Source organism: Geotrypetes seraphini, chromosome 3 (assembly GCF_902459505.1).
Source record: "Geotrypetes seraphini chromosome 3, aGeoSer1.1, whole genome shotgun sequence".
Classification (NCBI taxonomy): Eukaryota; Metazoa; Chordata; class Amphibia; order Gymnophiona; family Dermophiidae; genus Geotrypetes; species Geotrypetes seraphini.
In genome coordinates, this window is record NC_047086.1 from 110,126,561 (window position 1) to 110,139,381 (window position 12,821).

The following is a 12,821-nucleotide window of genomic DNA, read 5'->3' on the forward strand; positions in this document are numbered from 1 at the left end:
GTCATTGATTAAGGTGGAAACAGGGAAGATGACATGATAACTTTTCAAGGTCACATTATGTTTTAGATGGATAAAAATATAGTATTTTAATGCTGTGGATGAGCAGACTGCATGGGAAATATGGCCTTTATCTGCTATCATCTATAATAATAAAACGCTAAGCGCATGCGCACTCCTACCTGCGTGATCCGTATGTCCGTGGTAGGGAGAAGGCCTACTGCTGGACACGGGGGAGGTAAAAGGAAGGGAGTAGGGCTACTGCTGAACAGGGGGAGCAGGCAAGGGACAGCCGAGGAAAGAGAAAGACAGAAAGAAAGACAGACAGACACACACATCTATTCTAGCACCCGTTAATGTAATGGGCTTAAATACTAGTGTTTCTATGTTTAATTAAGACTATTTCTAGGGCAGGGCTCTATTGGATTACGATGAATTACGCTTTTTTAGAAAAGGCTCTTAGAAGTTCAAAACCTATTGGACACATAGCTTTAACCCAGGCCTGATGTGTCACCAACCCTTTTCCCTCCCTCCCCACCCAGAACATTCTGATCCTCACACATGCCCATCCAGAAGAACACGCCCCCCATTCTGATTCACTCTCCCTTCCTCCAAACACCCATGTGGCAAGATCCCTCCCTCCCATTCCCAGGTTCATACCCACTTCCTCCAACACACTTGGGCCTACCAAAAGCCCTTGGTGGTCCAGTGGGGGTGATGGAGGTAGAAGGAAACTCTATTTGCTCCTGCCCCTAGTGGCTGCTTCTGGAAAATGGTTGCTACAACTTCTCATAGCAGCCTTGCGGTACCACTGAATATTGGCTGGGACCCACATAAACTCTGGTGACCAGCACATAAGAAATTATCCCCAGATATTCAGTGCTGGTGCCTGTACATGGCTTGGTATTGAATATCTGGGGCTAATTCTTCCTGCAGTGATGAGCATTAAAAAACAAAACAAAAAAAAAAACTGACCACCACCTGCTGAATATTGACCAGAACATTAAAACATACATTGTAATACTTCAGATGTGCCAGACTATTTGCATATCAACTTTGAGTATAAAATAGTAAATAGTGTAATAGCAGTGAATACAATATATATAAATCTTACATCTAGATCCTTTGGCTTGACATAGTTGGAAGGGAAGATGCCTAGCCTGCCATCAATACTTCCTGTCCACCACTCTGCATTTTTTTGAGTCACTAGAATTACATCTCCTTGAGCAAAAGTCAAATCACCAATTTCCGAGCTTGAATAGGGGTAAAGTGCAACATATTCTGTAGAACAAAAGGAAACATATTTTTTTATATTGGTCTTATCAAAATAGTTAAGCGAACCCAATATGCCCCTTCAGCTTACTGTCCCATCTCTTCTCCCTTTCAAAACCAAGCTACTTGACGGTGCTATTCACCTTGATATCTTAACTTTAATTCAGCTCAAGCTGTTCTTTATTTATTACGATCTGGCTTTCACCTTCTATAACAACAGGCCATGTCAAACTCTCCAGTGACTTGTTCCTCGTCAGATCCAAGGGTCTTTACTCAATTCTTGCCCTTTCTGACCTACCAAAACTTTAAACTCTCTTGATCACTACCTATTCCTTGATGCATTATCCAAACTAAGATTTATACTGTATTAGAAGCAAGAGGCCAGTAAAAAATTCAGTTGGACTGCTAGATGTCTGAAAAGTAAAAGGGGCACTCAGGGAAGACAAGACCATAGCAGAGCGATTACATGAATTCTTTGATTTGGTCTTCATTGAAGAAATTGTGGGAGTGACACTAGTATTGAAATGGTACTTAATGCTGATGAGTCAGAAAAACTAAAATAAATCTCTGTAAACCTAAATGTAAAGGGGCAATTTGACAAACTGAAGAATAGCAAATTGACTGGACTGGAATACTGAGAGAATTGATAAATGAACCTGCAAAGCTATGGTTAGCAATACTCCAAATGTCTCTTAAGTTTGTTTTTTTTCTCCAAATATTCAGATATTAATTTGTACCTCTTAGTAACCTGATGCCATTGAAAATCTGTCTGGAAGCATAGACCCAGCAAGCTGTACTGATTTTTTAAGTTGTGCCAGTCAGGGAACCCTTTTTGAATGGCCTGCTTCAACTGCAACAATTTATAACCTTGAGACTTTGATATACCAAATGATTATTGTAATTGTAATAAATTTAGCATTTTCCTATTCAGAATTACATCATTTAGAGCAGTGATTCCCAACCCTGTCCTGGAGGACCACCAGGCCAATCGGGTTTTCAGGCTAGCCCTAATGAATATGCATGAGAGAGATTTGCATATGATGGAAGTGATAGGCATGCAAATTTGCTTCATGCATATTCATTAGGGCTAGCCTGAAAACCCAATTGGCCTGGTGTTCCTCCAGGACAGGGTTGGGAACCACTGATTTAGAGCGCTGTTCTGCAACTGCTGGTCCGTGGACCGGTGTCGGTCCGCAAAAAATTTCTGGCGGTCTGCAAAGGACCGGCGAGATCGAGTCGGCGGTTAAATTTCCTGCCGACTGCGGTAGTGTTTGAAGGCTTCTGTTCAGCCCAGCCTCGGGCGATCAAGACAGGCTGCCGACGTCGGGACCTTCCCTCTGCGAGTCTCGCCTGTTCGGAAACAGGAAGTTGAAACAAAATAAGCGGGACTCAGAGAGGGAAGGTTCCGACGTCGGCAGCCTGTCTTGATCGCCGCCCCTACCAAATTGCTGAAGAGGGCCGCAGGGAAGGTGCAGGTAGAAGGGAGAGAGCTGCAGGTACAGATGCAAGTGGAGGGAGATGGTCAGCGTGCGTGGGAGCAAGATCCTGGGGAGCCTTCAACAGTGGCTGTCTCCCTTCCTAGCAGCTCTCATACTTGCCAGGGCAGTGATTCACCGGCAACTTCCTCTTTCCTCAGAGGCTGCCTAAGTAAATCACTGCTGCAGGCAAGTACTGAGAGCTGCTGGAAGGGGAGGAAGCCACTGTTGGAGGCTGGGAAACTGCTGGATAAAGGGAGAGCTACTACAGGACCTGGAGGGAGGTAGAAGGAGAGATGCTGCTGGGAGGGGAAGAGGGAAAGGGATGGGAAGAGAGTTAATGTTGGATAGGGGGAGGAGGGAAGGGAGAAGGAAGAAAAGGAAGGAAACAGCTGGCAGGAAGATTACAGGAGGGGAAAGGGGGTCAGGGTGGAATGGAGAGATCAGATGAGGGAAAGGGGAGAGACAGAGGAATGAGAAAGTAGAGAGAGATTGATGCTGGAAAGGGGGGTCAGCAGAGAAATGAGAGAGGGATAAAGATGCTAGATCTGGTGTAGGAGAGATAAAAATGAAGAAAGAAATGAAGCTGGAATGAATGATGTAAAAAGGAGAGAGGAGGCACAGGCTGGGGAGAGGGGCATAGAAAGAAGTCAGATACATATGGAAGGGGGAAATGGCAGGACAGTGGATGGAAGGGGCAGATGCTGGATTGAAGAGACAGGGCAGACGCTGGAAGGAAAAGAGTGAAAAGAAGATGAAAGCAGAAACCAGAGACAACAAAAGGTAGAAAAAATTAATTTTATTTCTATTTTGTCATTAGAATATATCAGATTTGAAATATATATCCTGCTAGAAACATAACTGGAGACTGCAAAGCCCAGACAGTTCTTCTTTAGCTCTCAGTTGGCTTAGGGCTCTCTCTGACCAGGGGGCATCCCCCTAACACTATTCCTGTCGTGTGACTGCAGTATTCTGTTAGCATGATATTTCTGTGAAGCATTCTGTAATAATTTGGCTTATTCAGTTTTCTTGATAGTAGAGGGGATATATGTGAAGGGGAGGAGAGACAGGGATTTTGTTGGTTCTTGCTCTGTATATTTATATTTATAAAATGACAATTGGACAAGCTTGTAAATGAATTTCAAGAATTGATTATTTTTTTGTTTCAGATCATTTAATTCAACAGGATACAAAAGCCAACATAGATCCTATCATTTTGTCGGATCATGCTGGAATTTGGATAGAATATCAGTTCACTGAAAAAGATTCTAATAGATCTGTTTGGAGGTTCAGTAATACACTGCTTGCAGACTCAAACTTTCTTGAGGAAATTCAAATAAAAATGAACATAAGAATTGCCACTGCTGAGTCAGACAAGTGGTCCATCGTTGTTATGTATATTCCAACACATTCATTGCGATCAGAGGAGCAATATAAGACACAATTGCCTTCACTGTAGGCTTTTAGATTAGCAACTTGGAAAAGATCACTAGAAGGCATGGGGTCAGAATACTGAAATATACAGTACTACCATTTAAGTTATTTGCAGTTAACTTTGCAATCAATGCATTAAAATTCACAATTAAAAATATTAATCATGTTGCAGCATTTCCTGTCTTCTCCAAACATCTCTTCCACTCCCATACCCCTGTCCTTGGTGCAATGTGGCATCTTCCCCTCACCACCACCACCACATGTTGCCTGTGACTTGATTCAAAGCTTTCCCTCTGACCTGTCTTACTCATGCAGAAACAAGAAGTGATGTCAGATGAGGTGGGATGAGCTATACAGAAAGCTTTGGATCAGGTGATCAGGTTGCAGACAGCATTATATACAATTCTGCCACTGTCAGGGACCAACAGAAGACCATCTTTAAAGTAGACCTGGGGAGGGGGCAGGTGCTGAATCCTTGGGGGGGGGGTGAGTTGCAGATCCATGAGCAGAACTGGAGGTGCCACTGATGGACTCTATGGTTGAGGCAGTAGCCATGAGAAGAGCTTGGAGCTGCTCACCATAAACATAAGAACATAAGAAATGCCTCTGCTGGGTCAGACCCGAGGTCCATCGTGCCCAGCAGTCTGCTCACGCGGTGGCCCAGCAGGTCCAGGACCTGTGCAGTAATCTTCTATCTATACCCCTCTATCCTCTTTTCCAGTAGGAATTTGTCTAATCCTTTCTTGAACCCCAGTACCGTACTCTGCCCAATCACGTCCTCTGGGTAAAAAAGAACTTCCTAGTATTTGTTTTGAATCTGTCTCCTATCAACTTTTCCGAGTGCCCTCTTGTTCTTTTATTATTCGAAAGTTTGAAGAATCTGTCCCTCTCTACTCTCTCTATGCCCTTCATGATCTTATAAGTCTCTATCATATCCCCTCTAAGTCTCCTCTTCTCCAGGGAAAAGAGACCTAGCTTCTCCAATCTCTCAGCATATGACAGGTTTTCCATCCCTTTTATCAGACGCGTCGCTCTCCTCTGAACCCTCTCGACTAACGCCATATCCTTCTTAAGGTATGGCGACCAATATTGGACGCAGTACTCCAAATGCGGGCGCACCATTGCCCGATACAACGGCAGGATAACCTCTTTCGTTCTGGCTGTAATACCCTTTTTGATTATACCAAGCATTCTATTCGCTCTCTTAGCGGCCGCTGCACACTGTGCCGTCGGCTTCATTGTCATGTCCACCAATACCCCCAAGTCCCTTTCCTGGGTACTCTTATTCAATAATATCCCTCCCATTGTATAGTTGTACCTTGAGTTTCTGCTCCCCACATGTAATACCTTACATTTCTCAATGTTGAACTTCATCTGCCATTTCGTCGTCCAATCTTCTAGTTTGTTCAAGTCCCTTTGCAATTCTTCACATTCCTCTGTAGTCCGAGCTCCATTAAATAGTTTAGTGTCGTCCGCAAATTTTATTATCTCGCACTTCGTCCCTGTTTCTAGATCATTTATGAAGATATTAAATAGTAGCGGCCCGAGCACCGAGCCCTGTGGGACACCACTCGTGACCCTCCTCCAGTCGGAGTAGTGGCCCTTCACTCCTACCCTTTGTTTTCTACCCTCCAACCAGTTTCTGATCCATCTATGTACGTCTCCTTCCACCCCATGGTTCTTTAGTTTCCGGAGTAGACATTCATGGGGCACCTTGTCAAAGGCGTTTTGGAAATCTAGATATATGATGTCAATGGGGTCTCCTTTGTCCATCTGTTTGTTAATCCCTTCAAAGAAGTGCAATAAGTTTGTTTGGCATGATCGTCCCTTGCAGAAACCATGCTGGCTGGCTATCAGAAGTTCGTGCTTTTCAAAATGTTGATCGATGCTTCTGCCATTTTCCCAGGAACTGAAGTCAGGCTCACTGGCCTGTAGTTTCCCGGATCACCTCTTGATCCCTTTTTAAAGATGGGCATAACGTTGGCTATCTTCCAATCCTCCGGGACCTCGCCTGTTTTCAGGGATAAGTTGCAAATTTGCTGCAGTAGTTCCGCTATCTCCTCCTTTAATTCCTTCAGAACCTTGGATGTATGCCATCCGGACCCGGGGATTTCTCAGTTTTTAGTTTTTCTATCTGCCTGCGAACGTCCTCAATGCTCACTTCTATGAATGTTAATTTTTCTGCTTGACTTCCGTTGAAGAATTGCTCAGGCTCCGGCATGTTGGACGTGTTTTCGTTAGTAAATACAGACGAGAAGAACATGTTAAGCCTTTCTGCTACTACCTTCTCCTCCTTCACCACTCCCTTCCTGTCTCCGTCGTCTAGCGGTCCCACTTCCTCTCTAGCTGGCTGCTTCCCTTTAACATATCTGAAGAACGGTTTGAAATTTCTTGCTTCCCTGGCTAGCCTTTCTTCATACTCTCTTTTAGCTTTCCGAACCTCACGGTGACATTCTTTTTGATACTTTTGGTGCTCTTTCCAGTTCAGATCATTACAAAAAAACACACGGGGGTAAGAAGGGAGGGAGGGAGAGACTGAATGGACCCCAAGAAAAGAAAAATAATGGACCTGGAAGAAGAGGAAAGGGAGAGAAGGAGGAGAAAGGAAGGGAAGGAAGAGAAAGGGAGAGGTGTTGAATCTGGAGATGAGATGTAGGGAGATTATCAGTCCTTTAAGGAAGAGAAGGGAATGGGATATAACAAACTACCTTTCTTGTAGTTACAACAATCAAATCAGTTTATTTATTTTAAATTTTTTTTGCCTGCCTAACACCTAGGCAGGTCACAATTATATATACACAATGTATACATATTATATACAGGTACTTATTTTGTACCTGGAACAATGGAGAATTAAGTGACTTGCCTAGAGTCACATTCAGCTGTACTTTAATTTTGTGATCACCTGCAATTAATTGAAATGCAGCCCTAAAAGAAACACTGTATACAGTTTTGTCACTCTTGGTAATTATTTCCCTGAATGTGTGCATTTTCTAGCAAACTATATTAGTCTTTAAATGTGTTTTTATGTAATGATCTGAACTGTTATCTGCCCTGAGTCACTGTTGTGGATGAGATGATTATAAATGCATGATTAAACTACATTACATAACCATCTGTTCTTACCCTCGCCTTGTGTACAGGAACTGGTGCTGGGCTTCTTGTTTACAGATGCATAAACAGCTTCTGTCCTGAAGACAAAAAAAATGAACAAAGTTTGTCTATGCTGCACACAAATAGCTATATTTAAATTATTCCTCATTTTAAATTTTAAAATAAGAGTATGGCCAAATGGTTTATAGATGTGTGTATTCTTTTTGTTTTCTTCTTGATATTAAGAACTTGCTTTCCCTTCGCAATATTAATATATCAGATTTATGCAAAACCTGAAAATAATTTTCAGTGGCTGAAAGGGCTTCTACTTCATGATAAGCTAAAAAAAGATACTAGTCCCAGCATCTTTACCCTCTTGCAAAGTAATTCCTACATACATTGTCATACATGTTCTAATGCACACCAAAGTCTGTCTCTATTTGTGCCTTAGTATGTTGTCCCTGCTGCCTGGACCCATACTAAATGAAACCTTGAAATGTCATGCTCTCCTGGTAGTAGGAGAATATAAAGATTGTCTTTAAAAAAGATGTCTTATATATAAAACACATACACACACAGATAGGATCGTGAGAGGAAAGACTGAATTGCTCAATCTATCTAAATATTTTAGAAAGTCTGTATTAAATCAAATTTTGGCCACAGTTACTAATGTGGGCTACCATTAATAGAAAGAAACATGTCGGAAGATAATGGTCATATGGCCATTCCAGTTTGCCCATCCACAACCCTTTCTAAAAAAAATTATTTCCTTAGATTACTCACAAGTCTTCAATCTTTTAACTTCACCCCATGCATTCTCATTCCATTTCTCCTTCATTTGACATGGACTCACCTCCTATACGTTAATACCACTAGGATATTTATATGTCTAACATATCCCCTCCCACCTTTCTTCCAAAGTATACATATTGACAGTTTATGTCTCCATATACTTTAACCCAAAGCATTTAACAAGACTCTTTCTTCTAAATTAAAGCAGATAAATAAAAGATTTTTTACTATCATACAAAGTAATGGACATTAGCAAAACTAAACAAGTGCAATGATTGAGAGTCCAGCCACATACGCATAACAGCTTGGGTATGACCCGAAGTTTGGCCCAAGATTCAAAACTCTGAGCACTGTTTGAATCAGATTATTTTGAGTTTTATTTAGCCTATTCAGAGTATATATATTGTGCAGGGCAGGGCAAGCAGGTAGGAGAAAGTCGGGAGGCAGGCAAACAGGAGACAGGACAGAATCGGGAGCTGAGAGAGAGGAGTAGGAGGGGAAAAGAACAGAGAAGCAGGGCAGGCGAGAATGAGGGGCAGCGGAGAGAGATAGCTCCGACCACCCCTCTGACGTCAGCAAGGCACTAATCCGGAGCTCCATCTTAAAAGTGGAGGAGCCAAAGGTGCTCAGCCGTTCAGCGTGCATCGAAGGTGAGTGTTAAAGGTGCTCGCCTTAGTGAGAGCACCTTTGCGAAGGGGCGAGTCACTGCACAAACAGCAGGACAACTACAGCAAACACAGAGAACAACCGCAGCATTCACAGAGGACAGCCACAGCAGACATAGAGGGGCCTTAAGAAAGGGCGAGCCACTGCACGAACTGCAGAAGGACAACCACAGTAGTCACAGAGGAGGTAGCCTGGCAAGCGGGCAACAATAGAAGCAGAAGACAGAAGCAGGAAGTTGAGCTACCCAGTTTTCTGCACTGTCTGCCATATGTATGACTACTTCCCCTCTGGGAGGCGGTCTTATGTATGAACTCAGTGCGGGGAACTGGAGAGCCTGAAGAAACAAGTCAGACTCCAGGAGGGCAGAATACTAGAATTGGAAGCACTTCAATCAGTGGAGGAGGAGAACGTCAAGACAGAGGAAACCATTGAGGAAGAAGTCCGGGAGTTAGAGAAGTTCATCAAGGAGGGATTCAGGGAGGCCATGGAAAATCACCAGCAACAGTGGAACTGCCGAGATATACCTATGCAGAGTGAGGACCACCTGGAGGACAACCACAAAAAAGAAATGGATGACACAGCAGCGAGACCTGAAAACAGCAGAAGGAACCCACAGGAAGATGAGTCCGGTGCAAGCCAACGTCAGGATGAGGGAAGATGGAAGTGCACAGAGGACACGGATCTACAGCTGGAGAGATGGTCATACACCAGGGACACGGACCTGAGGCAAGAGAAGATAAAGAGGACAGCGATCGTCGTGGGGGACTCCATCATCAGACAAGTTGACAGACACATAGCAGGAGGAAGACAGGATTGACTGGTGGCCTGCGTACCGGGAGCCAAGGTAGAAGACATAGTGAGCCGCATCGATAGGATCATCGACAGCGTGGAAGAGGAAGATGCGGCAGTAGTGATCCATGTGGGGACAAATGTGAGCAACAGGAAGTACTGAAGGACCAGTTCCGGATGCTAGGAAGGAAGCTGAAGACCAGAACGCAGAGGGTAGCATTCTCGGAGATCCTGCCAGTACCCAGGGCTGATTAGAAGAGGCATACGGAGCTGCAAGCAGTCAACGCGTGGATGAGGTGCTGGTGTGAGGAAGAAGGATTCCACTTCGTGCGCAACTGGACGACGTTCTGGGGGAAGAGCAAACTATTCAGGAAGGATGGACTCCACCTCAGCGGAGACAGAACGAGGCTACTTGTAGGCAACATCAAGAGAGAAATTGAGAAGTTTTTGAACTAGGAAGAAGGGGAAAGCTGACAGTCGACCGTGCAGAAAGATAGCAGGGAAGACTCACCGGATCATGGGCAGGACAGAAATCCTGATGGATCGAAAGGGACACAAGAGGGAAGGAATTGCAAGAAAGTAACAGGCTGCAAACTCAAATGTATGTACATGAACGCAAGGAGCCTAAAGAATAAGATGGGTGAATTAGAAGCTATGGCACAAAAAGACAACCTTGGCATCATGGAAACATGGTGGAACGACGAAAACATCTGGGATACTGTGCTACCGGGATACAAGCTATACCGCAGAGACAGAGTGAGTCAAAAAGGTGAAGGCATTGCCCTATACGTCAAAGAGGGAATTGAGTCTATGGAGAACACGAAGAATAAGTTAGAGTCTCTATGGGTCAAAATTCTGGGAACAAATGGAACAGAAATGAAGATCAACATCTACTACTGCCCCCCAGGGCAGTCTGAAGAAATTGATGGAGAAATGACGGACGAGATTAAACGCAACTGCAAGGGAGGCAACGCAATTATCATGGGGGACTTCAATTATCCAGGGATAGACTGGAACCTAGGCATCTCCGGCTGCAGCAGGGAGAGCAAGTTCCTGGATGCTGTAGGCGATTGCTTCCTGGAACAACTTGTAAAGGAATATATGAGAGGAAACGCAATTCTGGACTTAATTCTAAATGGACTATGAGGACTGGCGCAAGGTCTAGAAATAGAGGGGACGCTGGGAACTAGTGATAATAATATGATCCGCTTTGACCTGGACACAGGGGCAAAACATCGATCCAGAACGACGGCCATGGCGCTGAACTTCCGAAAAGGGAATTACGAAGGGATGAGAATCATGGTGGGGAAGAAGATTAAGAAGAGGATAAGCACTGTAAAGATGTAGAGCAAGCATGGTCCCTTTTTAAGGACACAGTCAATGAGGCACAAAATGTATATATACCACGTATCAACAAGAGTTCCAAGAGGAAAAAGAACAAGGAACTGGCGAACTTGAGTACTAGAAGGCCAACAGTTGCAGCAGCCCATGCAGTGAAGACATCTAATATAATGGCAGATGATCCTGGGGGGATATCCCCCTTCAATCTTGGCTGAGGCCCTTTTCTAGCAGATTTGCTCCAAGACTTAAGATGTGCTATTTTCATAACTCATTTCAGACAATTACCTCACATATTTAGAAGTCAAGGATTATGAAATGAGATGCAAATCAGAGTAGCTGCGTGCATACAATAAAATTGAAAGTCTTGTAGTTTGAGAGTGACTTTAGTAACTAGGAACATGTGTAAAAGGTTTTTAAAACACTTATTAAACATAAAGAAGATTGCACATACTCAATTGTCTTGTTTTCACTACCAGGTATGATCTTGACATAGGATTTAGGAAACCATCCCCTTTGTCCATGCACTTCTCCAAACCACCAGTTTTCTTGCTGCTCTAGCACAGTAATGGTGTCATTTTTGGAAAAGTTCAAGTGGTTGTCTTTTTTTGCAGTCCAGGAACAAAGAGCTTGTGCTTTCAAGTTCTCTACAGCTTGTCCCTGTTAAATACAATAAAAATACAATAGGGTTTGAATGATACTGGATTAGCTTGATTTAGATCATATTTGAGTGGGTGGACTATGCAGGTAAATTTTTCATCTACGCTGATGATATTCTCTTGATGTATCTATGTTCAGCATTCCACTCTGACTCGTCTCCCTTACAATTTTGACTTACAGCATCATGGTTAACTAACAACCAGCTTGTCCTCAACCCTGAAAAAATGGTGGCATGTTGCATTACAGGTTCTCTCTCTCCTCCATCCTTAACCCTAATTTTATTTTATAGACTTTTAACAGTGCCTTCATTCTGCTACCTACGGGTTATACTTGATTATCAACTGAAAGAAATTTTGGTGAATCAGGAAGATGTACGAAGCCAAATTAACAAGTTAAAAAGTGATAAATCATTTGGACCGGATGATATACATCCCAGGGTACTGAAAGAACTCAAACATGAAATTGCTGACCTGCTGTTAGTTACTTGTCGCTAAATCATCTGTAGTACTTGAAGTTTGGAGGGTGGTCAATGTTATGCTAATTTTTAAAATAGGTTCCAGCGGAGATCCATGAAATTACTGACTAGTAAACTTGACTTTAGTGCAGGGCAAAATAGTGGAAACAATTATAATAAATAAAATTGTGGAACATGTAGGCAAACATGATTTAACGGGACAGTGTTAGCATGGGTTCAGCTGAGAGAGATCTTGCCTTACCAATTTGCTTGACTTCTTTGAAGGTGTTAATAAATGTGGATAAAGGTGAGCCGATTGATGTAGTGTATCTAGATAATTGGAAAAGGCTTAACTATAGTTTTTGGTGGAGATCATTGTGTCATATATATAAAATGGAAAGAGCATTAGCCATTCAGAAAGGGAATTTTTAAAAATTTCAGGAGACCTGGGAGCCATTAGCAAAATATTGTAATGTCTAATTATTGTTTTCCCCTATAAACATGCACATCCGGGAGGGGGGAGGTTGGGGGTCTGATAGGATAATAAATTTGGATATATTAGATTGAGGGTCAATATAGACATTTTATATGTTGAACATTGTGATTGTTTAGGAGGGAGGGGGGAATTAATTCTGAAATAGATATTAATAATTAAGTGTGATATTGAAGAAAATGTTGTATTTTATTGTTACATTTATTGTAAGTTTTGAAAATAATAAAGAATTGGAAAAAAAAAAGAAAGCTTTTGATAAAGTTCCTCATGAGAGACTTCTGAGAAAATTAAACAGTCATGGGACAGGAGGCAATGTTCAGTTGTGGATTAGGAATTGGTTAACAGATAGAAAATAGAG

General features: G+C 42.8%; 1 protein-coding gene across 7 annotated transcripts in view; it reads right to left on the minus strand.

Moving 5' to 3' along the window:
* The window catches only part of ITSN2 (intersectin 2), a 317,097-nt gene that overhangs the window by 117,839 nt on the left and 186,437 nt on the right, over positions 1–12,821 (minus strand). For all 7 annotated transcript variants that reach the window (XM_033939784.1, XM_033939780.1, XM_033939783.1 and 4 more), the window contains 3 exons: positions 11,311–11,516; positions 7,305–7,369; positions 1,112–1,278 (listed from right to left, as the gene is read on the minus strand). In XM_033939784.1, coding sequence (XP_033795675.1) covers positions 1,112–1,278; positions 7,305–7,369; positions 11,311–11,516 — 438 coding nt within the window. The remainder of the gene's footprint in view (positions 1–1,111; positions 1,279–7,304; positions 7,370–11,310; positions 11,517–12,821) is intronic.